Source organism: Centroberyx affinis, unplaced genomic scaffold (genome assembly GCF_046629955.1).
Source record: "Centroberyx affinis isolate AG114_WGS23_722 - 3 ecotype Tasmania unplaced genomic scaffold, CSIRO-AGI_Caff_v1 ptg005098l_1, whole genome shotgun sequence".
NCBI lineage: Eukaryota > Metazoa > Chordata > Actinopteri > Beryciformes > Berycidae > Centroberyx > Centroberyx affinis.
Window position 1 is genome coordinate 28,999 of NW_027282523.1, and position 26,208 is coordinate 55,206.

The following is a 26,208-nucleotide window of genomic DNA, read 5'->3' on the forward strand; positions in this document are numbered from 1 at the left end:
CAAAAAACATATCGCCCATTTTGTTATAATTTCCATTCCCATCAAAAGTCGCATTGACGACTCCTGAAGTGTGAAGTCGCAGTTTACGAGCAGCACCTGAAGGCGGCACGAGTGTACGGCTGGAAAACAGGGAGAAAGGAAGTGCCGCTGCCCGAGATTGCAACATCGCTGCCTGCCACGTCTGAGGAGCCTCTGCTGCAGCGGGTCTCTGGACCGGGATGGGCCGGCGGGGGGATGAGAGAGAGAGGTGGGAGTGACTGAGGAAGGAGGGAGAGACGGAGGAGAGGAAGGAAATAGGAAACACAACACTCCCTTCACAAATAGCTGACCACCAAACAAATAGGGAAAGGCTGTGTGGCTGTGGAGGCTGCCTGCGTACTGTGCCGCTCTCTCTGTATGAGTGACTGGTGCCGGAGGATCCTACCGGAGCTCTTTTGTTTAGCCCGCTGCTCTTCACACGGGGGGTTTTCGCATGTGAAGGCGAGCGGACGGGGCTTTCATTCTGCGGTTCGAGGGGTTCAGGAGGAGGCGGTCATCCATGCTGAGCGCAGGGAGAATGGAGGAATTCGTGACCGAAGAGGAGGAACCGTGGTACGACCAGCAGGACCTGGAGCAGGGTAAGACCAGACGAGACACCATCCTTCCCCGCCCGCAGCATCCCCAATGTCAGCTACTGTCAGCCGGTCAGCTGGCCTCCACTGACAAAGCCTCTTTTTCATGCAAGGAGACGGCCGGGATGTCATTTAGACTGGCTTTCACCCATCTAAATGCAGTCAGTTCAACCTTGAAGGGGTTTCTAAGGTGCAGCCTGTGCTACTTTGACAACAATGCATTGAAAGCATGCCAAACAGGGCCTTTGCCTTGCTGGGAATCTGCTGTCAGTATTGTCAGCATCAGCCAGTCTGCTAAACTGAGATCCTCTGTAACAATATTATAAGGCTGTATTGAAGAAACACAGTTTTTCCATATTTTTATTTGCAGGAATAGAGCTTACCACCTTTTTAGGCTGACATAAATCAGTATGAGGTATCCATAGTACATAATACACATAGTAAGTAGTATCAAACTGATGTAAGTTATGAAAATAGGTTAAAAATGGGGGGGAAAAAAGGGTATACATTAATGCTTTTCTGAAAACATAATTTATTTTTGTTGAGATTAATGGTTGCTTTATGATGACTGGAGGACTGGAGGTCATACTTTACCCTCCTTTTTATTTCCCACTATAATAAAACAAAATACATTGTAACAAAACAACACAGACAAAGCTTTCTGAATGTACTCATCCAAAACTGCATCCATAGTTTCCTTCTTCCGTAGGTTATTTGAGGTCTGAATTTTGGTGTAATATTAACCATTATTTATTGCCTATCCAGGCCATTTTCATTAACGTTTGCAATGGAAGAAAAGCTTTCAATAACACCGCAGGAGGCTTCAACATTCAGGCTTTGTCTAATTAACCTAATTTAGGGTCAGATAATTAACTCCTATCTTTCCATTAACACCATCTGCTCTACATTGTTAGCATATATAAATGAATCTCAGCTGTGTAAATGAATCTATCTGATCCACTTTTACAGCTGTGCCCTTCACTGGAGCTAATGATTTTTATATTTTACTTGTTCCATTAAATGATTTTGAGAGACTTAAACAGTGTTTTGAGTCACTCTCTTCCTGCCCAGATCATCCTCGTAGGCATGTCTTGGTTCTGCCTTGAAAGGAAGAACCAATGGATCAAACATGTAACCTTCTCTTCAAAAAATGATTATATTTTGTCAAAATTTCCAAATATAGGCCTACTGTATTTTGATTCTGATATTAAAAGCATTTCACTGTTATCAATGCCAAATGGATCCAGGCGATTTGCATATAGATGAGAACTGTTTTGTTATGTTGCAATTCAGTTGGACTGATAACAGATTGCCAATCACATAGTAAGATACGTTGTGGATTAGTGTCATGCGTTCTATATTATTATGCACTGAATTGAAGTATATTGGCTGAGCTCTCTTGTCTGGAAAGAACTTGCCAAAGTGTTTTACATTCAGTCCTACGCATGAACCAAACAGGCTTTTTTTTTTTATTTCCAAAAATGACTTCTCTGTCTCTCACACACCCACACACACACACACACACACACACACACACACACACACACACACACACAGACTCCTTCCTCTCCCCCTGCACTACTTATTTCATTTCCTGTCTCCTAATCTCTCCATCACTTGTCTTTGTGCCAAAGCAATTATTACATTTCTGCCAATGGAGGCGAAACGCTGCTGATGCAGAGACTTCACTTGGCTCCTGATCGGACTACACACACACTCACATGCATGTACATACATGCTTGTGCACGCCACGATGATGTCATGGGTTTATAAGGCAACTTCTCTCCTTCCCTCTGCACGAACCCACACACACACACACATCAGTGGACCTGAGGGTAAAAACAGATCTATAAAAAGATTTGCTTGCTCTTGATTTTTGGAGATGCCGAGGAGGAGAGAGTACAAAGAGAGAGAGAGCCAAACAGACAGCAGTAGAAAGGACGAAATTTGATGTGAAGCCAAAATGGCAGGTATAAAAATGAACACTTTACTGGAATTTTCTTTTTATTCATCCGTCCCTCCGTGTTTTTGTGTGACCTCTGTGTTTGACGGAGCAGAGTACTGTGTAAGGCTGTGTGTTTCAAAGTGCTGACTGCCTGAGCTCATCTTCAGACGTGTGATACTGCCAGGTGCCATCAGAGAGTGACACCACTGGCGTTGTATTACTTCCTAGTCACACAGGATTCACTGGCAGCCTGACGTTTCCTCAGGATCGCTGTCTGTCCTGAGCGCTGTGGGAGAGAAAGGCTCATGAGGAAGGTTTCACTCCAAAACACCATGTATCCATTTTGGGGGGGGGAAAGAGTGCTAATACATCCTGCTCAAGTAGAAGTACTGTAACTTTGCTGAAATTCTACTTATGTAGAAGTAAAATTACTGGTGTAAAAGTTGAGTAAAAGTAGCTTATTTAAAATGTATTCAGAATAAAGGTAATGAGTTACTTAAAAAAAAAAACCCTCATCTTTTACAGACAGAGAATTAATATATTACATGTTTTACAGAGTATGCAAGGGTTATAAAAAAATGTATTAGGAAATTCAGGTCATTATTCAAGCCTTGATATTGCCCATCCCCATTATTCAATAATGTTACATAGTTGTTGTTTCTTTTGCTGTTAGCTATCCAGCTAGCTAGCAAGGCTAGCTAACTAGCTCGACAACAACCAGGCTAACACAAAACAATAATACTGTAGCTGGATGGATGTTAACTAAGCTACTATCATGAATAAATTTGATGCTTGTAGCACTGTTATCTAATGTTCACTGAGCCATATTGGATTATTTCCTTTAAAATGCTGCTATTTTGTAAGTAAGGATTCATGATAGCTAATAACTTCAAGAAAATTCAATGGTGAATTTGACTCATGCCAGCAATCATTTTAGAGTGTCACTTTTCTAAAGATGGATATTTCATGTTGGAAATTCAGCAGATGTGGAACTTGGAAAGCAGAGTCCTGTGGAACAGTAAAGATGGTTATAATGTAGCTACAGCTCACATTTCAACTCGTCCAAGGAATAAAGAGCATGCAAACATGTAAATAGCATGTTTCTTTGTTTGGCCCCATTGTTAGTTAGCCAGAGCCTGGACTGGCAGCAGATATGTGGCCATACCAGCTGGAGGCTTGTTGGCTAGACTTACATCTAATGAGAGGCTTCCTAGACTGTCTAAATGCTGTTATTACAGCTTATAAAGGGTTTATGCCACCCGAGGAGAGTTAGTCTTTGTTCTCTTCAGTGCATGAAGAAAAAACAGGATTTTTTAAATATTTACATGGCAAACTACACACAGAAAGAGAGGGTTCTTCAGGGGTTAGAGTAGTGGTTCTATATAGCTGTATATGGCTGCTTTGGAACATTTCATGAATTCTTAAAGGGTTCTTTATAGCACCAGAAAGAGCTCTGCTATGGTCCAAGCCTACAGAACCATTTTCTGGTACTATATAGAACCTTTGTAACCTTTCTTAGGTCTGCCTGGAGTCCTCGGGGTGGATCTGCAACACAGATCAGCTAGTAGAGGAAGAGGAGAGGTCTTGTTTTCCACATTCCAGTGAATCTCATGGGCGATATACAGTACACCTACCAGAACACTGCGTTTGGAAGAGAGCTTTATCCTCCACACATGCACAGCTCATGGATTGGCCTGCCTACATATCCACAGGTCCCTAAAGTCTGAAAAGGTCTTAAAATGAAACACAACTGAATTTAAGGCCTGAAAATGATTACAATTTCTTAAGTATATTTATTAAAAGTCAGATTTTTGGCATTGCATTTCCACTCAGAACAGGATTAGTAGTTGTATCTTGTATCTGCTTTACTAAACACAATTGACAGTTAATTTCCTCGTTTCCGTTTTTCTTTTTGCACCAATTTATACAGTCATAACTTTCATTAGCTATGTTCAATTGGAAATAGACTGATTTTGCCAGCTTCCCTTCTGTATTATGGTTTTTAAATTGGTCTTATATTCAATTCCTGGTAGCATTAAAAAGATTTTAAAAAGTCTTACATTTGGTTTTCGAAAACCTGAACTTGCCATTGTATGTAAAGTGTAAATACATGTGCAAAATGCATTTTTGAGCCCTTGAACACACACTCAACACATACACATGCACATGCACAACTGGCTGCAGCTGGTCTGTTCGAACATGCAGGAAATTCATTCTGCACACATGATATGATTATGCGTGAGTCACAGCCTCTGAGATAGTGCACCATTCATCTTGTGCGGGTCAAGACTCGGCTCTGCACGGCCGGAGCAAACGGACAATGGTCTGTAGCAAGTATTGACTGGCGAAGTCGTTCGATAGTGCGGGGAAATGTTGTAATTGGCCCTCTTCCCTTCTCCCCCTGTTTCTCTCCCTCTCTCCTTCTCCTCCTCCACTCTCTCTTGAGGCTTGGAGCTGTGGAGTTTTCCCTTTCCCTCTCTGGTAGATAGTCACTGATAGCCAAAGAGAGATAAACATCTGAATGCAGACACTAAGCCAGTGTTTGGGTTGTCTGATTTTCCTGGTGGTGTTTGGGTTGGGATTTATCTGATTGCCTCGAGCTTTGGATAGGCTTGAAGAGCTTGTCGGAGGTCCCCGGCCAAGGCAGCCCGCAATCTCTGTTTACCTAACTGAGTTTCCTTTTTTCAACGATTTATGAGAGGAACACTATCCAGGTGGCAGGATAGCTCACAGCTTTACTGGCCAAGAAGTCACTGCAGCAGAAATAAGTCATTCTCATTCTTATAAGTGGTAATCTGCGAGTTCCTTTTTTTTTTTTAATTTTTGTTTTGTTTTATTTTGCCAATAAATGTCATTGCTGTGGTGTTTCTGCACTGCACTTCCCAAAGATCAACTGTCAATCAGTTTGAGTTTCTGCGCTTTTTTTGGTCTGTTCAGCCATGACGGCTATCGCTGTTCATGCTAACTACCCAGTTCTTCTATTTATTCCAAACAAACTGCTGTTGCTGCTGCTGGAAATGTAAAACGCATCACTCCCTGTTTACCAGAGGATTTTCCCCTGAAAGAGCTACTCGACACCCGGTGTTTAGAACAGCAAATGTAAAAACTTTTGTCGCCAACGGCGATAGAGAGTAGCAAAGCAGACATTTATTTATATGAAAATGTCATGGAGGTTTTGAAGCATTACTGTCTCAGCTGTTGCCTCTCACTAAACCGCCTGAGGCCACATAGGCTGCAAAACAGAGGAAGAGAGACTTGTTTTCCATGTCTGAAATCTCTCTTTGTTTTCATGGTGTAGTGTAGGAGGTGCCAGTGTTCCCTGGGGTGATGTGTGAGAGGATGTATCTCATGGAGGTGCTAAATACAGATACGACACCCAAAGAGAAAAATAAGATGAGAAGTGATAATAAAGATCATGCAAATGTTGAATTTGTGAAATCAGCAGTGGACTATTCCCACAGCTTGTTTCTAGCAGATAAACCGAGCTGAGCAGACTCCTCCATAACTCACTTGAACACCGAGGAGGGATCCATTCAGTCGTACCTGAGCTGTTGATGCCAGGGCCCCACAGGAATTCATTAAGCTGTCAGCACAGAGAAAATTGTGTGAATTGGCCCATGTGGAGGAGCTGGCAACAGCATGCTTAGCTTGCCACTCAATAGTCTAATTGAGGGAAGAGACGATAAGATGGGATGGCCAGATAGAAGAGAGGAGCGTGGTGGCAAAACGTGCAGTGGCTGAACAAAATCAAGTGTGTGCAGAAAACTTCTTGGAAGGATCTTTGTGTGAATGGAGTGTTGAGGCTCTGAAGTTACGTCTCAAATCTCCTGCAGCCTCGTCTGGCGCCGTCATGGAGGTCCAGTGGAGTTGGCAGTGTGCAAATGGCTAAATATATAACAACTGGGCTAGGAAAGATACCTGAAAAAAATCAATTCGATTCAGTAATGTTATAACTTGACTGATATGGTAGATTTGTTTCCAAATTTATGTCACTGTGATAAATTGCTTAGCCCTATCTCCATGGTGCAGGTCTCCAAAACGCTCTGAGCTGTAGCTTGAGAAGTGTTAGCCTGAACAAATAGTTGTTTTTGGCTTTGTTAGCTAGCTAACTAGCCAGCAGGCTAATTTAGCAAAGACTGCTGTTATGCACTAATGTTAACAATGCTAGCTTCTTCTAGCGAGTGTACAAATCAGATGGCATAAAAGTTACACAAAATTGAGATGTATCAGCGATGAAATAATCAGTTCCCCGTCAAAAACAGCACAGAAATTAACCATGTCTATTGACTTCTGTTGAGACGGCCAAGTTGTACTCTTGGAAATGCTGCCAATTGTTCTCAGTCGTTGATGCCCAGACTTCACTATGGCCTCCAGACACATTGCGTCATCTGAAAGCCCCCTTTAAACATATATGATATTACTAGCTTAGTGCGTCATTTCTCTCTTTAGTCCATGTTCAGGCCATGACACAATTACATTCAAGGGTCAAAGGTCAGGGGTTGCAGAAAGGAGATAGTGCCCGAGTATTGATCACCGAAGACAGACCCTGGACTATCAAAGATGACCTTATCGGCTGTTCGGTTTAGCCTCCCTCTTTCTTTCTCAGAGGTCCCCAACCGCATCTTGCTGACTCAGCCCCGGCAATATAGGCCACGAATACCGCTGAGTCAGAGCGCAGGCGGAATGGAGAGCGGTGACAGTGACTCATCTTACCTTGGAAGTGCATTACCAGTCTGGGAGCGCAAATAAAAATGATAAAGAGCGGAGCTGCAAAAAGCAAAGCAGCGGCTGGTGTCAAACGTGCTTTGGGTTTTTATGACCCAAGAACACTGCAGTCCGTACCACTGGAAAATCACTCTCAGCCTATTTCTCTCCTAATCCGAGTGGAAAGGAGTCTCTCCAAATAATGCTGGCACAAATCTCTGACCTTCATATTCAATCAGTGGGGACGGGAGGACCTGCGGGGGAGATATGCTGCAGAGAGGAGTGCTGTCTCTCTGTCTCCCTCCTCCTCTCTCCACAGTTGAACTGGTTTACTGCAGACGGAGACAAAGTGCTGGACCCTCATTCCGTCCCAGACCCTGTTATAACCTTGCTTAAAATAGAACAATGTGCTCCATTAATCGTGACAGCGGGTGATCAAAATTGTGCCCGGCTGCCACGGTACTTCAACTTCGGGTAATTAACTTCCCCCTTTCTTCTTTTCTTCCCACTCTCAATCCTTCTGATCACTTCCTCACATCTTTTTCCTGCACCACCATTTCATTTTAACACACTCTATCACTCTTTCTGCCTTCCCTCTTCATCCACCCCTCTTTTCCTTCCTCCCTTTGGACTTTTCTCCCCTGTTCACTCCTCTTCAATCTCCGTCCGGCCTTCTCTCTTTGTATCCCTCCTTCTCCACCTGTCTCCCTCTGCGTCCCTCTCCCCTGTATCTCCCCACCTCTTCCTCCGTCTCTCTTTCCTTTACCTCTAGACCTCCACTTGGCGGCGGAGCTGGGGAAGACGCTGCTGGAGAGGAACAAGGAGCTGGAGGACTCCCTGCAGCAGATGTACATCACTAATGAAGAGCAAGTGCAGGAGATCGAGGTACGAACGGCGGAGTCCTGCCAGCGTTGTCGAGAGCTTATCATGATCCAGGCGGGTTGGGAAAATGCCATCCAATCGGAATCGAATCTAAGAAAGAGTGGAGAGCATCTGATTCACAAGCCTTTCAGCAGATTGCAGGGTCTAATCGTGGCCTGTATCTGAAAAGACACGATGTGTTAAGATATTCAAGTGCACCGACTCTTGTGTTGGCGATGAAAAGCGAGTCTTGGATGGAGCTCGGACTTTGAGATAAAGTGCGCAGGGAACCAGTTCAGGTCATTAAACCAGGTCTGAATTAGTTCTGCAGTGGACAAAGAGGATCATTCTAGTGAAAAAGAATTCAATCAAGGGAGCCAAGAAACTCATTCCCCCCTCACTAACTTAAACCATTAACTTTAACAATACAGTTAATTGAAATGGCATGTGGGGATGTCACTTTAATCAAAATGAAGTGAGATACTTTGGATCCATTCATCTTGTTTGTGTGTGTGTGTGTGTGTGTGGTGTTTGGATTAAGGCCATGGCTTTAGGCTCAGGTCTAATGCTTGAGGAGCCTTAACTTTTAATCTCACTGTTTTGCCTCAGTTCCCTCATGGCACCACGTCTATTACAGGGTTCATGGCCAAGTGTGGCTCCCGTAAAACTTCCAATAATGGTTGGGACCTTTATTTATCCCAACAAAAGAGACCAGGCATTAATTAGAGACAGGCTTTTATCAGAGACAGGCCATTATTTCTCTTGGCAGGTCCACAGTTAAAGTGATTCTGAAAGATTCCTAAAAGTGATTCTGTGAAGAACTGTGCTGCATATACAATTGCCTGTTTATGCAATTGTATAAGCCTTAGTTAAAATTATGCTGGTATAGAATGTTTGATACTAGTACTACTACTGATACGAATGATAATAATGAATATGTGGCTGAAATAATCATGTAAAACAATTTACTTCTTTATCAAAAATGTGATTTGTTATTGGTAACATAAAGTTAGGCTACCGGAAGCATCAATGCGATAAAATGGAATGAAACAAAAGTGGATCAAAACAGCTCTCTGTCACATATTGACTAACAAACAGGAGCATTGCTGTATACCGATCCAAGCAGTAGCGTTATCAATTTCAAGACTTTTGCACCTGTATCCATCCATTTTAATGATATTTTAGACTAGAACTATTGTATGAATTTAGACTCCTTTCTGGTATTTCTGCCATATTTTTTTTACCCAGCTTTTATTGTGAACCAGTTTTTATTTACGCAGACACACAACACTCCCTGGCTGTTGCTGGGTTAGGGTTAGACCCGGTCTTTTTTTACAATAGTTGCTACTCTGTGTGTGTGTGTGTGTATTTGTGTGTGTGTGGCTAAATCTACTGTGTATAGGTGTTATAAAAAAGCACGTGTACATTTGCCCTACAGTACCTGTCGAAGCAGCTGGAGGTGCTGCGGGACATGAATGAGCAGCATGCTAAAGTGTACGAGCAGCTGGACGGGACCGCCAGAGACCTGGAGCTCACCAACCACACGCTGGTGCTGGACAGCAAGACCTCGCAGCAGAAGATCGAGAGGTGAGAGAGGGACCGGGTGTATGATTATGTTCCTTACTTCCTTCATCCTCCTCCCTTCCTCCCTAACCCTCGGCTCTCCCTCCTGGTCTCCCCCCCCCCCCCCCCCCCCCCCAAGGCTGACGGGGACCATCGAGACGCTGCAGAACCAGGTGGAGAATCTCTCGGGACAGGTGGAGCAGCTGCGCTCCATGGAGCAGCTCCGGGTCAAGCGGGAGAAGAGGGAGCGACGCAAGACCATCCACTCCTTCCCCTGCCTGAGGGAGCTTTGCACCGCGCCCAGGTCAGGCCTCCAGACGGACTGGCATCACTCTGTTTTGTGTGGACTCCACGCATTAAACAGGACACACCCTGAATATATACATGTCTACATATATACACATATCTGAATACATATTAGAGAAGAGTATTTACCCATCTTACAAGTCTGACATAAATCTTTAAGTTGTAAATTCATAATATACATCATAGTAAGTCAAACTAATGTAAGTTATGTGTGTTTTATAAGGAAAAAACCTAAATGAATACTTTTCTGAAAATACAATAGATTTTTTTATATTGTCCATCCTTAAAAAGATCGCATTATATTGATCTCAGGAAAGACGACCACGAAGGGACTCAAACCCTCAGACGCCTTATCCATTAGGCCACGCTGTCACGGGGATATCCCGTGCCTTATAGAAAGTACGGTGCAAACACACACACAACGCTGCATAGCCACTTCTAACTACATCTTGCCGGCATAGAGGTGTCTGTGTTGCTGTGATATCGTTGTGTTTGCTCTCTCTCTCTCTCTCTCTCTCTCGCTCTCCCTCTCTCTGTTTGTGATGTCGGAGGTCACCAAGATAGCGTTAATACATAGCGACCCAGTTGTAGTCTAACTCATTTACATAAAACATTGCAATGTAAAATGAAAAGACAAGAGACATATAGTCTTTGTAATTAAATGAGTATTTATTTATGTACTTTTCACAAATGAATTGTTTGTCACCTGTTTCTGTGCTGCACTGGACGATCCTCTCTTTTAGACCCGGAAAACCCGAGACGGAGCGTTCCACTTCCTTTTCTAGAGGGGGGTTTCCGGGGGATCGGACCAAGTGTGGTAAAGTGGCAGGGGTGTTTAATGGTGTTTCTTGAAATGTTATTTAAATGTGTTTGGAGTTGTTCAATTGTGATTGGAAATGTCTAATGACCCTTATTATGATTGTTTATAATATGGTGTGATAATTTGAACCAGGGGAATATGGCAAGGAGATAATTGATTATCAGTTCATAATTGATGTCTCTTAGTAGGAGCCAGCTACTATATAAAGGTGGAGGCTGGAGCTCCTTGGGAGAGCATAGCAGACCTTGCTGAGGCAGGTCAGGACACTATCAGCTGCAGAGGGCCCTTATCTAAAGGGGCATTGCCTTATAGTGCAGTTTGCTTATAAGTATATCTATTTTTTTGCCTTGTATATTTTTTCTTCTTGTTTATTTTTGCAAGTTGTGTTTTCCTTTTATCTGCATTTTGGCCAAATTTGTCTGCACTGTAAATAAGCTGCATGGGACTGCACTGCTGTAAATAAAACACCTGGACTGAATGAACAGAACCATCTCTTTTGTGCCTCAACCAATCGGCCAACCTTACATGTGGTGTCAGAAGCAAAGAAGACAACTCCAACCATGCCTCCAAAGAACCAGCAGCAGTCACGGCAGCAGCAACAGCAACAACAACAGCAGCAGCAGCAAGCAGAGCCTCCGGATGAAGAAGGTGCCACAGGGGGAGTCCTCGAGGAAGGCTTCCAACCCACAGTCGGCTCAACCTCCGCTCCAGAGTCAGGTTTCTCCGGCCTGGCCCAGATGTTCGAGACCTTCATGAGGTTCCAGATGGAAAGGGACAAGAGGCAGGAGAAGGAGGTGGCGAAGCAGGAGCAGAAGCTCAGTGTCCTCAACCACCAGGTCACCCAGCTCCAATTGGACTTGGAGGCAGCCAGAACAGGTTCGCCGACAGCACGGGGCAGAGGGGTGCTGGTGGGAGAACCCAAGTTGACGAGGTTAGACGACACTGATGACATCGAACATTTCCTGACCACCTTTGAGAGACTGGCAGCTGTTTACAACTGGCCACAGCAAGAGTGGGCCATCCGCCTTATTCCATTGCTGACTGGTAAAGCCAGAAGTGCTTTTGTGGCCATGGACCCAGCACACACCAAGGACTATGACAGATTGAAGGAGGCAGTGCTGAAGAAATATGAAATCAACAGGGACACTTACCGCCAGCGCTTCCGTTCCCTTGACACACCAGCAGAAGAGTCTCCACATGAGCTGTATACCCGCCTCAAGGACTTGTTCTGCAAGTGGGTAAACTACAGCACTGCCACCAAAGAGCAGATCATGGAAACGATGGTCCTTGAGCAGTACTTCCGGGTACTGTATCCAGAGGTGAAGATCTGGACCAAAGAACGTGACCCAGAGACAGCGGCAGAGGCGGCAGAGCTGGTGGACTCCTACGTCGCAGCACACAAGGGTCCAGGTGCATATCGGTATGCTGGAATGCGACACCAAGCCAGAGGTAGGTCTGAGGGTATGGTAAGAGGAGGTGGTTCAGCCAGTAGCTCTTTTAGCCAGTTTAAACCCAGCAGGCCAGTGGTTCAGGAGTACACCAGGAGCAAGGTTCAGCCAGGTGACAAGGCAGAGGTTGTGTGTTACAACTGTGGTGAGGCAGGCCATACTCGTCCAGTTTGCCCTGTTAGGAAGCATAAAGCCACCAGCCTGTGCTACGTCCCTAGACCTGAGTTTATGGTCCCCCCTGAAGAACAGTCAGAGTCACCACTGGTCACTGTACAGCTAAATGGCAAGCCTTACACAGCCCTTTTAGATACAGGTGGTTCCCAGTCCCTTGTTCAAGCCCAGCTAATTCCTAGGGAATTGTGGAATGAGGAAGACACAGTCCCAGTCATTTGTGTCCATGGACACGAGGAACAGACCCCCACTGCTGAGGTGTACATTGAGGCAGAAGGCCAGGCTTACTTGATGAAAGTTGGGGTAGCCCCAGAGTTGCCCTATCCCATCTTGCTAGGGACAGATCTGCCTACTTTATATGACCTCATTCAGGAGAGCAGGAAGAGGTTATGTGGGGTAGTCACAAGGTCTAAGGTGAAGGCACCCATGGTTACTCCAGTCCCTGAAGAACGGTCATCTAGTCAGCCAGGTGCACCGGTGATAGAAGCGCCTATTGCCTGTGAGACAGCTCCTGATGTAGCCGTAACTGAGACACCAGAGACTGAGCCAGACACTCTACAAGTAATGCCATTTCATGGGGAAGAGGTCGTTGCAGATCCCGCAGTCACACAGGAAGAGAGATGGGAGAGGCGCAGACAGCAAGTTGGGAGAAGCATGTTGCAGTCAGCAGATCAGCCAGAGCAGGAACTTGGAGCCCCAGAGCTGCCTGTAGATATGTTTCCCTGTGATCTTGCTAAGCAGCAACAAGAGGACTCTTCCCTTGCAGATTGTTTAAGAGAGGCAGAGAAAGACCCCACTGTTTGTCCTCTAGGTGAGCATTATTTGCTTGAGAATGGCCTTTTGTACAGACAGAGTGAATATGGCAGACAGCTAGTCCTTCCTAAGTCCTGTAGGGAGGAAGTATTGAGGGTGGGTCACACAATCCCCTGGGCAGGACACCTAGGCTTCATGAAAACCTTTATGAGGATTTCTAAGAGGTTTTACTGGCCAGGGATGTACACTCAGACCAAAGATTTCTGTAAGACTTGCCCAGAATGCCAGTTGACAGCAGGGAAAGCTGCAGCCCCTGTGCCCCTTGTACCACTTCCAGTCATTAATACTCCATTCGAGCGCATAGGAGTAGATATAGTGGGCCCAGTGGAGAGGAGCCAGGCAGGGAACAAGTTCATCCTTGTTATTTGTGACTATGCCACCAGATACCCCGAGGCGTTCCCTTTGAGGGAAGTAACAGCTAAGCAGGTAGCTGCAGCTTTGCTTAAGTTTTTCTCTCGGGTAGGGATCCCAAAGGAGGTGTTGACAGACCAGGGCCCTAACTTCATGAGTCACACGCTCAGTCAGGTCTACCAGCTGCTAGGGATTAGGAGAGTGAGAACCACCCCCTACCACCCTCAGACTGATGGCTTGGTGGAGCGTTTCAATCAGACTCTGAAGGGTATGCTGAGGAAGTTCGTTTCTGAGACTGGAAAGGACTGGGACAAATGGTTACCGTTTCTCCTGTTTGCCTACCGTGAGGTTCCCCAGGCCTCGACAGGTTTTTCACCCTTTGAGCTGCTTTATGCCCACCAGGTCCGAGGTCCTTTGGATGTGCTGCGGGAGACCTGGGAGGAGTCCGGGAAAAAACAGGACATGAACATCATCTCCTATGTCCTGGAAATGCGGAAGCAGCTCATGAAGACCACGGCCATGGCAAGGGAAAACCTCCTCCAGTCTCAAGCGAAGCAGAAGGAGTGGTATGACCGGTCAGCTCGGCAACGCAGCTTTGAGCCTGGGGAGGAAGTCCTGTTACTTCTGCCAACGTCAGAACACAAACTGTTGGCAAAGTGGCAGGGGCCCTACCAGATCAAGCAGAAGATGGGTCCTGTGACCTACCAGATCCACATGCCTGACCGGAAACAGCCTCTCCAGATTTTCCACATAAACATGCTCAAGAAATGGCACCCTCGTCCTGTCCCTGCACCACCAGCAGCCCACTCACTCTTCATCCAAGCAGTGAGGGAGGAAGAGGAGCCAGCAGAGCAGTACTTTCCAGTTCAACAGGTGGAGACGCAGTTGGAGCTGGACCACCTGTCAGAGGAGAGGAGGAAGGAGCTTCTCCAGATCTTGCCCCTCCACCTTTTCCTGGAAACGCCAGGCCGCACAGAGGTTATTCATCACCATATCAACTTGAAGGAGTCCGACCCTCTTCGCCAGCCAGTCTACAGGGTTCCAGAGCGTCTACTGCCTGTCCTGAAGAAGGAGCTGGAGGTGATGAGAGAGCTGGGGGTGATAGAACCGTCTTCCAGCGAATGGAGCAGCCCCATCATCTTGGTTCCCAAGAAGGATGGAACACTGAGGTTCTGTCTGGACTTCAGGAAGGTGAATGGAGTCAGTAAGCTGGACTTGTACCCCATGCCCCGAGTCGATGAGCTGGTGGAGAAGATAGGGGGTGCCAATTTCATCAGCACTCTGGATCTGTGCAAAGGGTATTGGCAGGTTCCCCTTACCCCAGAGAGCAAAGAGATCACTGCCTTCAGGACCCCGTTTGGACACTTCCAGTTCACGGTCCTTCCCTTTGGCCTTCATGGAGCACCAGCTACGTTTCAGAGGATGATGGACAAGGTCCTGGCAGGAACAGAGTCTTTTGCTGCGGCATACCTTGATGATGTGGTGATCTTCAGTTACACCTGGGAAGAACACCTGAAGCACCTTCAGCAGGTATTGTGCAGGATCAAGGAGGCAGGCCTGACCATCCGTGCGGATAAGTGTTCTCTGGCCAAGCAGGAAGTCAGGTACTTGGGCTTTGTACTGGGGAAAGGGGTGATCCGGCCCCAAGTTGGGAAGGTGGAAGCCATCAAGTCAGCTGGGAGGCCCACCACAAAGTCACAGGTGAAGTCCTTCATGGGTATGGTTGGCTGGTACAGTCGGTTCATTCCTATGTTCTCCACTCTTGCAGCACCTCTCACAGATCTCACCAGGAAGCACCAGCCCAACAAGGTTCGGTGGACGGAGAAATGTGAGGAAGCCTTCCAGGGCCTGAAGGACTGGATGTGCAAGGAGCCTCTTCTGACGAGCCCGGACTTTGAACAGCCGTTTACGGTCCAGACAGATGCATCGGAGGTGGGCGTTGGCGCAGTGTTGCTGCAGGGAGAGCCCAGTAACCTCCAGCCGATCGCATACATCAGCCGGAAGCTCCTGAAGCATGAGGAGAGGTACTCTGTGGTGGAGAAGGAGTGCCTTGCCATCAAGTGGGCGCTGGACTCGCTGAGGTATTACCTGTTGGGGAGGAGTTTCACCTTGGAGACGGACCATCGAGCACTGTCCTGGCTGCAGAACATGAAGGACACAAACTCCAGGATCACCAGGTGGTTCCTCGGGATGCAGCCCTATGACTTTGAGGTCCATTACAGAAAGGGACGGGAGAACTGCACTGCAGACTTTCTCTCCAGAGCGCCACAAGGGCCCTCATCAGAGGGGGGGGGAAATGTCACGGGGATATCCCGTGCCTTATAGAAAGTACGGTGCAAACACACACACAACGCTGCATAGCCACTTCTAACTACATCTTGCCGGCATAGAGGTGTCTGTGTTGCTGTGATATCGTTGTGTTTGCTCTCTCTCTCTCTCTCTCTCTCTCGCTCTCCCTCTCTCTGTTTGTGATGTCGGAGGTCACCAAGATAGCGTTAATACATAGCGACCCAGTTGTAGTCTAACTCATTTACATAAAACATTGCAATGTAAAATGAAAAGACAAGAGACATATAGTCTTTGTAATTAAATGAGTATTTATTTATGTACTTTTCACAAATGAATTGTTTGTCACCTGTTTCTGTGCTGCACTGGACGATCCTCTCTTTTAGACCCGGAAAACCCGAGACGGAGCGTTCCACTTCCTTTTCTAGAGGGGGGTTTCCGGGGGATCGGACCAAGTGTGGTAAAGTGGCAGGGGTGTTTAATGGTGTTTCTTGAAATGTTATTTAAATGTGTTTGGAGTTGTTCAATTGTGATTGGAAATGTCTAATGACCCTTATTATGATTGTTTATAATATGGTGTGATAATTTGAACCAGGGGAATATGGCAAGGAGATAATTGATTATCAGTTCATAATTGATGTCTCTTAGTAGGAGCCAGCTACTATATAAAGGTGGAGGCTGGAGCTCCTTGGGAGAGCATAGCAGACCTTGCTGAGGCAGGTCAGGACACTATCAGCTGCAGAGGGCCCTTATCTAAAGGGGCATTGCCTTATAGTGCAGTTTGCTTATAAGTATATCTATTTTTTGCCTTGTATATTTTTTCTTCTTGTTTATTTTTGCAAGTTGTGTTTTCCTTTTATCTGCATTTTGGCCAAATTTGTCTGCACTGTAAATAAGCTGCATGGGACTGCACTGCTGTAAATAAAACACCTGGACTGAATGAACAGAACCATCTCTTTTGTGCCTCAACCAATCGGCCAACCTTACACACGCGGTCTATTATGATCAATGAATGGAAGTCATGGTCTACTCACCTTTTATTTCCCATTACACCCCTTGGCTATAATTAAGCAAAATGCAATGTAAAAAAAACAATGCATACAAAGGAGCACTGCTTTCTGAACGTGCTCATCCAAAACTTCATCCATAGCTGCTGATTTAGGCTTACATTTTGGCAAAACGTTAACCTTTTTCTTTTTTAACCGAATTTTCTAAACTTCAAAATGATTATAGTCCGCACACACTGGTAGTGACTAATGTGTGCATGTGTGTTTTTGTCAGGTACGAGGATGGCTTCGTGGTGGGCAGGGCTGAGAGCTTTACCGTGGATGCGAAGCGGCAGCCGCTGGAGGAGGAGAACGAGCACCTGCGGGAGGCGGTGTCGGCCCTGCGCGCCGCCGTCCGGACCGAGCGGGGCCGCAGGGAGGGGGCGGAGAGAGAGTGCCACCTCCTGCTGGGGGAGTTCTCCCGCCTGGAGACGCGGGTGCAGGTGGGGAGCGTAACATTACACATAATCAACTTTTTAGCTTACCTGCTGAGGTCTGGGAACATAAAAGTAATTTATGGCCAAAATAATTACTTTTTACAGATTTATCCACCAAAGACCAGTATTAATTTTGGACCCTACATTATTGTTTATGTTTATGGAAACTTGTGATTGATGTCTTCCCTGGCAGGATGCTGAGAGCTGCCAGGCGAGGGTGCGGGAGCTGGAGGTGGAGCTGCAGGAGCTGCAGCAGCTGCGGCGCGCTCGGACGTTGCTGCTGAGCAGCGAGGACGACGGCGTGGCCCTCACCCAGACCCTCCTCAACAGCACCCCGGAGACGGACACCTTCCTGGAGGGGGAGGCGGGAGAGACCGGGGGAGGGGTGAGGGAGGAGACGGAGGGGGGAGGCGGCGTGGGAGGGGAGGCCCTGCCCGCCTCCAGCCCCGTGAGGAAGAGCTGCAGCGACACGGCGCTCAACGCCATCGTGGCCCGGGACGCGTCCGGCCGCAGGAGAGGGAGCTACGCCCTGCACGCCAACAGCGTGAGGAAGAGGGGCATGTCCATCCTCAGGGAGGTGGACGAGCAGTACCACGCCTTGCTGGAGAAGTACGAGGAGCTGCTGGGCAAGTGCCGGCGCCACGAGGAGAGCCTGTGCCACGCCGGCGTGCAGACGTCCCGCCCCGTGTCCCGGGACCCGTCCATGAAAGACTGCGCCGTGGGCCCCACCCCGGCGCCGCCCCCGACCCCCACCCAGTCGCCCTCCACCCCCGAGGCCATCGAGAGCATCAGCAAACAGGTGGAGGCCGTGGACAAGCGGCTGGGACAGAACACGCCGGAGTACAAGGCGCTTTTTAAAGAGATCTTCTCTCGCATCCAGAAGACCAAGACGGACATCAAAGCCACCAAAGCTGCGAAAGCCAGCAAACCTGGGAAGTCTGGCAAATCTAGTAAACAGTAATAGCAGTGGATTGGGTCTAGAGAGTATGAGTATGTGCTTTTTCAGTGTTCAGTGCTTCAGATTGCGAGGTGGGGTTCAGCTTATCCCCCCTCTGATATGAAGCACTCTTATGGAGGGTTCTGTTACTAAAACTTAAAGTTCAGTTCAGCCTTGGGGTCAGATTAGAACACAAACTTTTCATCCATAATTGAAACCTTCCGGTATACAGAGGAATCTGATTTGCATGAAGCTAACTTTAATTTAACCCAGTGGAATTAAGTCATCCTGTATGCATAAAACATGTATGAATCAGTTTATGAACTATATTTAGGTTTCACTTCACCCACTTATATTCTCATATTCAGTATGTCTCCACTGTCTGCCTAACGTCACCTAAGACACCTAAGACATATAAACACCTTAGTTATCAGCTGTTTCTTGCTGCATAAATCACTTTAAGCTAGAACAGCAGCAGTTTGGATTCAACAGACAGCAATATGCCTCTCATTAAAGCTTCACACTAGAGAATTACATCTATGACAACAACAATATGATGATGTTCAGTATAATGGACCATCCTGTACTAGCTATTGTGCAATTAGACTCGACCTCGATCCTGTCTGTCTCAAGAAAGAACTTGAGATGCTATTAATTCTCTTACCGGTGTATCGCTATACAAATTATTATTCTACTTTAAATTGAGATAACCTTTTTGCCTGGAGGACGTTGCTTCTATCTTGCACTGCTCTGTGTGTGTGTGACCTTAGTACTGTAATTTATACTCTAGGGACGCCTCGCCCCATTGCCCAGAGATTTAACCCTAGTGCTTACATGCTTTCTGTGCTCAGATGCCATTGGAGATCAAGTAACAAAGGGATCCAGACTCATGTTTATGTAGTTATTTTTCTCCTTCCACTGTGAGGTCCATAACGTCATCACACCCAACTCACTATCTTATCAGCACTAAAGTGCATCTTCATACAGACAACAACAGCACCCCATTAGGCCAGGAGGAAGTAATATTGCTCTTTGAAATAGAGGAAGCATCACTAGTGAGCAATATCTATATGATCAAAGCTTTTACATGCAAACTTAAAGTTAAATATGATAAATTGCTCTGCCCCTTTGTCTTATTTTTTAGATACACTTTAATCCCGTCGTGTCGAGTCTTGAATGTGAAGGAATGATAAACCCACTAAACGCTATAACAGCTGCTGTCTACTCTTATAGTGAAAAGATGCAAAAGACAATCCTCCGCAGATTGTCGTCTTTTCCGTTCCCTGGGCATTATGAACACTCACCATACGGTATATAAAACTGCTAAAGGCTGTGAAATAGACGTGTTGCTCGGTTAAAGTAAAATGTAACGTTTTTGAATGTTTGAATGTTTTTATACCATATACAGTATAAGCATTTTTTGGTTGTTGGAGGGGGGGAAATAGATTGTTCTCTGTTGTCTCACCGTCTCTAACAAACCAGGAAAGGAAAAACAAAACAAAAAAATTTAACAGGCATAACTGTGATTGTGATACAAATAGTCAAAGCTAAGAGCTATGGGCCAGCTTGAACATCCATAAAAACATACTGGGAGGTGGATCCTTGGAAAACAAAATGTTACAGTGATGGGGCGTTTTTTCTACAAGTGTTCAGACTATTTTTCCTTAATTCTAGCTAGACAGACATATACTAGAACTGTCGCCAGTATCAGGCTTCAAACCAGGCCTTTGTCTTAACCACCTAGCAACCTACCAAACTATCAAACTATCAAACTAACAAACCTGCAGCCGTATTGCACCTTTTTTCCACAATATACAATACCTATGCCTTTTCTTGGGTAACTTCCTACATATAAACCTTTGTTATAATGAATGTTATTCTAGTATAGCCAATATTTTATATGGGATTCTTCAGTAACTCGACAGTTGAAGACGTAACCAAGCTTGAGACCTTGCGCACGTGGCACCGACGACAGTACACTCGTGATCAATGTTGATGGGAGTTGGGAGTGAAATGCTGTGGAGGATGGATGTTCACCTGAGGAACTCCTGATTGGACATAGGTGGTGTGGAAAGTGCATTTGATTGATTGATTGATTGAATGATTCAAGCTGTTGACAGTAAGAAGGGAGGAAAATGTGTTACGGTAGAGGAAACAATGCCAAAACCAGAGCCTGCTATCAGTCTTGTGAAGGCTCACAAGGTTTCTGTACTGTAACGTCTTACCTATTGCACTTGAAAATGTTTGACGCCTCATCTTTTGCATAATTAGGATAGCAAATATCAAATTTGACCTGTCTATTTATTTGTGTGTGAATATTTCATGATAATGTCTATGACTTTTTTGTTTTGGTGCCTCTATGTGAATGTCACTAACATATTGTCGGAGTAAACCTATTTAATTTGCTTTGCTTTTATCATCCATTTTAAACGTGTGTACTATTAGTTCATATAATACTGGCATTAAAGATTAGTCTGGTATTAGTTCACATCATTACTGAACTAAAGTCTACTTAACATGTTAATAAAGCATTGATATAACGCCTCTGGTGTTGTTGTATTTAAATGAGACTACAGACAGGGGTAGGAAACCTGCACACTACAAAATTAAAGATGGGAGGTTTCTTATGTGAGAAAGAAGTCCATTTTATTCCAAAGAGCAAAAAGAATTAGGTGCAGTGCAGCAAACAATTCAGTTCAGTGCATCTTATATTTATTTAAATATGGGAAATAATATGGATACAGTCAAAGGTGTAGAAATGGTAACTTATATAGAGATGGTTCATTTGATGGCATGTTTAGTGCAGCTGGGTAAGATGACACTATGGCAGGCAAGATCATCATACAGCTATTTCTCTTATGAACCTGGGCAGATCAAAATGTTATTTACAATGGTGGCCTGACCAGAGGCAAAAAAAACCCTGGAGGGCCAGAGGGCTGGGCTAAAATATAGTAAATAATAGACATAGAAGCAAATAAGATGACAACTAGTGGAAAAAAAACAGGTAATGCAAGGGACAATCGGTATTATAACGCAATAGACAGAAACTAAGGGGAAGACGGACCCAAGTAAGGGACTCTCAAAACTGTTTGGACCAAAAACGAAGTGATCCACCATCACATCAGTATTGGGATGCAAGGAAATGCAAATGAATCGCAGCGACATCCTGTGGCCGTTAAAGGCTAAACTCTGGACAGTGAGCACGGGGACACTGGTTCTTTTCTGCCCCAGAATGAGGCACTATACATCGGCCAGGAACTGGCGCATCACTCTGCTGGAACGGCAGGCCGGCCGTGAGTTTTGTAAAAGCTCTGCGAAATCACAAACACGTTATTGTTTGACTACTGTTACTGAGTTTATTTAAATGTGAGACTAATATTGCACTGATAAACCCACACGCTGCCATTTCCAAATTGTGCGTAGAGCTAGCTCCGGCACGTCAGATTCTCTGGTAAAGAGAGAGCACCCAGTAGCCTTATTACAAAAAAAAATATATGGCAATTTCATGACGCCTTGCTTATCGGTATGCATACATGCCTTTACAGATGACTCAAGACTTTGTTAGCATCTACTCGCCAATTCGGCCCACATCCACCAAGCAGCATTGTTTCAATAAAAAAGAACTAAAAATATTTAATTTGTTAATCCCCTCAATCATCTTTAGCCAGGAATAAAATCAGAAACAGTAGCTCAGTTATTCTATCTGACCGCGTGGCCTAATGGATAAGGCGTCTGACTTCGGATCAGAAGATTGAGGGTTCGAGTCCCTTCGTGGTCGTCTTTTGCGGTCTTGGGGAACTAACGACAATTACATTGAGCAGGTCTAAATAAGCACTGTTTTGCAACTTTAACATCACAAACAAACGTCAAGACCAACGTCAAGACCACCGCAATAACTATATCGGTGTTTGTCAAGGCGGAAGTTGCTAGTGTGAAAATCTAGCAACGTGAAAAGTAAAAGACATTTTACACAATGATCTGTCCATGTCTCGGGTTGCGCTTTAAAATGTAGTCTATACTTAAGTCTATACATACTTAACCGACGTCAAAAGTTACTCATAAGACTACACAAAAAGCCAAACAATTAGGCTACAACGACAGGAAATGTTATGCGCTATTCGCACTCTTGAACGTTCTAACGCTAACAACTTAACGTTGGACAAAATGGAGGTTCAGTCACCTCGATAACTGTTTCAGAAAAACTTTATAGTTTGAAAAGCCTGAAAAGGGCAAATCTGAAAAGCTTCCTGACGTGTTATCAAGTTTACAGTTAAGTCATTGCAGAGACTTGTAGAGAGAAAATTGTACTGCACCTTTATTTACCCGCCTGTTACGTATTAATGTCAGACAGCAGAGTGGCGCAGCGGAAGCGTGCTGGGCCCATAACCCAGAGGTCGATGGATCGAAACCATCCTCTGCTAGGTGTTTTGCTTGTGTCTTTACATTGTCCACAACCGGCCATATATTGACATTTGTTTATATTACCGAATAGCTATGCAAAGCTAATCACATAATTGGTCAAGTCTTTTCTGCTTCAACGTAACCAAGGATGTATTTTTTTAAGTGAGCTACCCGTTTCCTTGAGTAACGTTAATATTCGAAATACGTTTTATTGTCACATCCATGTCTTCTTATGGTGTCTTTGTTAGCTGGGACAGCAGTTAATTTCAAGCTAGGTTTGACACCGTAAAGTTGAGATTTAAAAAAAAGAAAAGGGGCTATGACTAAATAACGGTATTAAAAGCAGTAGCAGTACTTCCACTTAAGAAAATTGTGGTATTCTCTCTTCTGGTAGTAAAATCAGAGATATTCTGATATATGTAGCAATTAAAACAGAAACACAACAACGTCAGATACACAGTATAAATTATATTACCAATACATTACATTACACACATTACATACCAATACATTCAAGAGAGTTAAAAAACACAACAGTCCATCACTCAGTCAAAATCCACTCGTCTGCTCTGCTTGGTTGCTGACTGGATCTTCTTCTGTCTGAGTCGCTCTTTGTTGCTCTTCTCTAACCTGCAGGACACCACATCATCATACATGTAAGTCATGTTACCTAGTCCGGGTTAACAGTAACAGATGTGCTGCTGTACTTCTAGGCTTGTAATACCTGGTTGCTCTAAGGGCCACATCCTCTGCTGTTGGCTCATATGGCTTCTCACTGGCCTCTGCTATGATGGCAGAGATCTTGTGTACACAGTCAGCCAGGTTCCTCTGCTGGCTCCTGCTCTGCTCTGAGGTCACCAGCAGCTCCCCGGCCTTATTGATGCGGTTCTTGTTCTGTGCCACAAAGCAGAGGATCAGTACTGCACTGTACAGTATGTACCAGCCTGTCAAAAGCTCTCCATGTTGACATGAGGGATGAAAATGAACAATATCCAAAGATCGACCCAGTACTAATGTTCAGTATCAGACCAGTGCCTCCCTCCTATATGATCACAATTATTTTTTTGTTAAGATGAGATGAAACTTTGATGATCCCATGGGAGAAATAATAATAGGATATAGCAAGAAAAAAAATATATATATAATACAAATAAGAATGTAGCTAAAGGCGGATGTTAAACATAATGCAACAGGAAATTCCAATGTGTCAAGTAAGACTTAAGTGGAAATATATTGTAAAGTATGAAAAAAATATGAGTTACAACATTATGAGGGTGTGAAAAATAATAATAAATACATTTATATTTATTTTTGCTAGTCTTACTGTTTCCACTATTTTTTTATTGCCTATTTTATACTCTATCTGTATGCTTACATTTTATTTTATTTTTACTGCTGAACCCTATTACCTTTGCTGCTACAATGACCTAGTTTCCCCACGAAGATCAATAAAGTTTAATATATTGTTATATTGTGGCCCTTACTAACCCCCATGACAGTTGTAAAAACTACTTAGGTCAATGTATACACATCTGTTTTTTGCACAGATGTGTTTTTCCTCAAACGTGTTGTGTAAATGACAAAATATGCTCATTTTTGATATTAACATTTTAGGCATTTACATCAAAGCCATATTTTCACACAAACCTTTTCGAGGATTTTTTGTCGAACATCTTCTGGGATCCAGTCTGCTGTTCGCACATGGAATCGAACCTCTGCTTTTGTGCTGACTGAGGAGAGAGAGATAGAGATAGAGAAAGAGTCAAATAGTCAAAGTTCAAATAGCATATCTTGACACAATTCTTATGTAGAATCAGTCAGTTGGTACTTGGTTGGTCTTAAACTTACTAAAGCTAGCCCTGACATGTTCCATGCTCTTTTATGGGGAGAAAGTAATGCCAAAATCCATTAAAAAATCTTGCAGTTTAATGTGGATTTGCTTATTGGCAAAGGAACATATATACTTGATAGAACATTACTGAAGACCTTTTACAAATCATAAGGAGCCACTCTTCAATTCGGCATACATGCAATACACCAGCAAGTACTTGTTTCAATAATAAAATGTAACTTTTAGAATTGGTTGGACTGTTATTCCCACAGTCATGTTCTACTAGGCCTGAAAAGGACAAATCTGAAAAGCTTCCTGATGTGTTATCAAGTTAACAGTTAAGTCATTGCAGAGACTAACAGACAGCAGCAGACAGCAGAACATTTTTGAATTTGATTAGCAGACAGAACATATAGGGAAGAAGTGAAAGACGTTAAATTGAGTGTGTAGTCACCTTTGTTCACATGCTGACCACCAGGACCGCTGCTTCGGCTGTAAGACACTGTGAGGCGGTCTGCCACCCAACAGGAGAAGACATACATCAGCAAAAATAAGAAGATGACAAAGACGACATGTTCCTATTTAGCTTTAACAGAACGTGTGTGTATATTTACCCACTGGAATGTGTACTTGGGCATCCTGAAACAGTCAAGAGAAACAGTTAATCAGTTGCTTAACTGCGGAATAAGGTCATAGGTTCATTTAATCTGAATAAACCCCAATAACAGACTGTATGAGGCTGTATCCTCCCTCATTTCACTCACCTGTATATTATCTGTCGCTCGGTTTCCGTAAGCAACACATGGCTGGATGCAGTGTCTGAGGAGAGAGCTGTTTCTGTCGCACATGACACCCTTTAGTTTTACATGCCTGGGGATCAATAGGTTTATTCCAGAACTACGACCAAGTAAATAACAACGGCGTGCAATGGAGGCCGCCATGTTGAACTGGCGTTTTGCGACCGCCGAACTAACGTAAAGCACGTAATGTCATCCACCGTAATGTTTGAGAAGAGTCAAAAGCGACATAAACGATCTTTAAAGGAGGTGGAGATGCGCATAGACGTTTCGCCGACACACCGAGCACATGAGCGCTTCGGCTGATGTTTTCATGAAACATGTCAGAAAAACATTAGGTTCTACCGAGATTTGAACTCGGATCGCTGGATTCAGAGTCCAGAGTGCTAACCATTACACCATAGAACCTCTGCTGCCTGCAGGGTGGGATTCTTCTTCAAAACATGACATACAACACTGGCGCTTCTATATGATTATTATATAATATTGATAGAAATCGAATTTTCATTATCAACCTACTTACCGCTTCTGATGGTTACTGGTCTTTGATGGTCTAAACTGGTCTTTGATGGTCAGAGACACTTTTTTAAATATCACCAAATTTATAGTTTTGTGGTAAACAAGCTGAAGCTCTTTTCAGATGGTTTTGGCGTCTCCCCGATTGAAAGATTTCTGGAGAACACTACTCAATTAATTCAATCAGTCTCAAACGTTTTTTAGTCGAGGGCCTTAGGGATATTTTCGTGCAAATCAGTCTAAAAGCACCAAATTAGTCCCAGATGTAGCCCAGGGCATGCTCTAATGATTTAGCGCCCGAGCCGGCGACCCCCGGGGTCACCATATCCCAGAGTTCAGTACGTGGGGTCAGTATTGATAGCGT

At 44.6% G+C, this 26,208-nt stretch overlaps 2 protein-coding genes and 1 non-coding gene across 3 annotated transcripts; 2 read left to right on the plus strand and 1 right to left on the minus strand.

The window, feature by feature from the left end:
• Window positions 1-253: 253 nt before the first annotated feature.
• LOC139666727 (cerebellar degeneration-related protein 2-like) lies at window positions 254-20,795 on the plus strand. The gene is made up of 6 exons (XM_071546046.1): window positions 254-617; window positions 8,033-8,145; window positions 9,560-9,708; window positions 9,824-9,988; window positions 17,161-17,368; window positions 17,556-20,795. Exons 1-6 carry the CDS (start codon window positions 539-541, stop codon window positions 18,321-18,323), a joined length of 1,482 nt encoding a protein of 493 aa, XP_071402147.1. The 5' UTR covers window positions 254-538; the 3' UTR covers window positions 18,324-20,795.
• Window positions 20,796-22,004: 1,209 nt separating this feature from the next.
• On the plus strand, window positions 22,005-22,077 carry trnar-ucg (transfer RNA arginine (anticodon UCG)). The gene has a single exon. It is a non-coding gene; the product is annotated as a tRNA-Arg (tRNA).
• Window positions 22,078-23,171: 1,094 nt separating this feature from the next.
• On the minus strand, window positions 23,172-25,472 carry mrpl58 (mitochondrial ribosomal protein L58). Its single transcript, XM_071546051.1, has 6 exons — window positions 25,296-25,472; window positions 25,146-25,170; window positions 24,986-25,045; window positions 24,348-24,430; window positions 23,425-23,594; window positions 23,172-23,330 (listed from the first exon to the last, which is right to left on the minus strand). Exons 1-6 carry the CDS (start codon window positions 25,470-25,472, stop codon window positions 23,246-23,248), a joined length of 600 nt encoding a protein of 199 aa, XP_071402152.1. The 3' UTR covers window positions 23,172-23,245.
• Between the last annotated feature and the right edge of the window lie 736 nt (window positions 25,473-26,208).

What these genes read in the sequence shown, in the direction of transcription:
- LOC139666727 (XM_071546046.1), top strand. Translation starts at nt 539, where the DNA reads ATGCTGAGCGCAGGGAGAATGGAGGAATTCGTGACCGAAGAGGAGGAA. An exon ending in GAGCTTTGCACCGCGCCCAG is followed by an intron (nt 9,989 to 17,160) that starts GTCAGGCCTCCA and finishes TGTTTTTGTCAG; the next exon opens with GTACGAGGATGGCTTCGTGG. An exon ending in GCCTGGAGACGCGGGTGCAG is followed by an intron (nt 17,369 to 17,555) that starts GTGGGGAGCGTA and finishes CTTCCCTGGCAG; the next exon opens with GATGCTGAGAGCTGCCAGGC.
- mrpl58 (XM_071546051.1), bottom strand. Translation starts at nt 25,472, where the DNA reads ATGGCGGCCTCCATTGCACGCCGTTGTTATTTACTTGGTCGTAGTTCT. An exon ending in GAGCGACAGATAATATACAG is followed by an intron (nt 25,171 to 25,295) that starts GTGAGTGAAATG and finishes TGACTGTTTCAG; the next exon opens with GATGCCCAAGTACACATTCC. An exon ending in GTGGCCCTTAGAGCAACCAG is followed by an intron (nt 23,331 to 23,424) that starts GTATTACAAGCC and finishes GGTGTCCTGCAG; the next exon opens with GTTAGAGAAGAGCAACAAAG.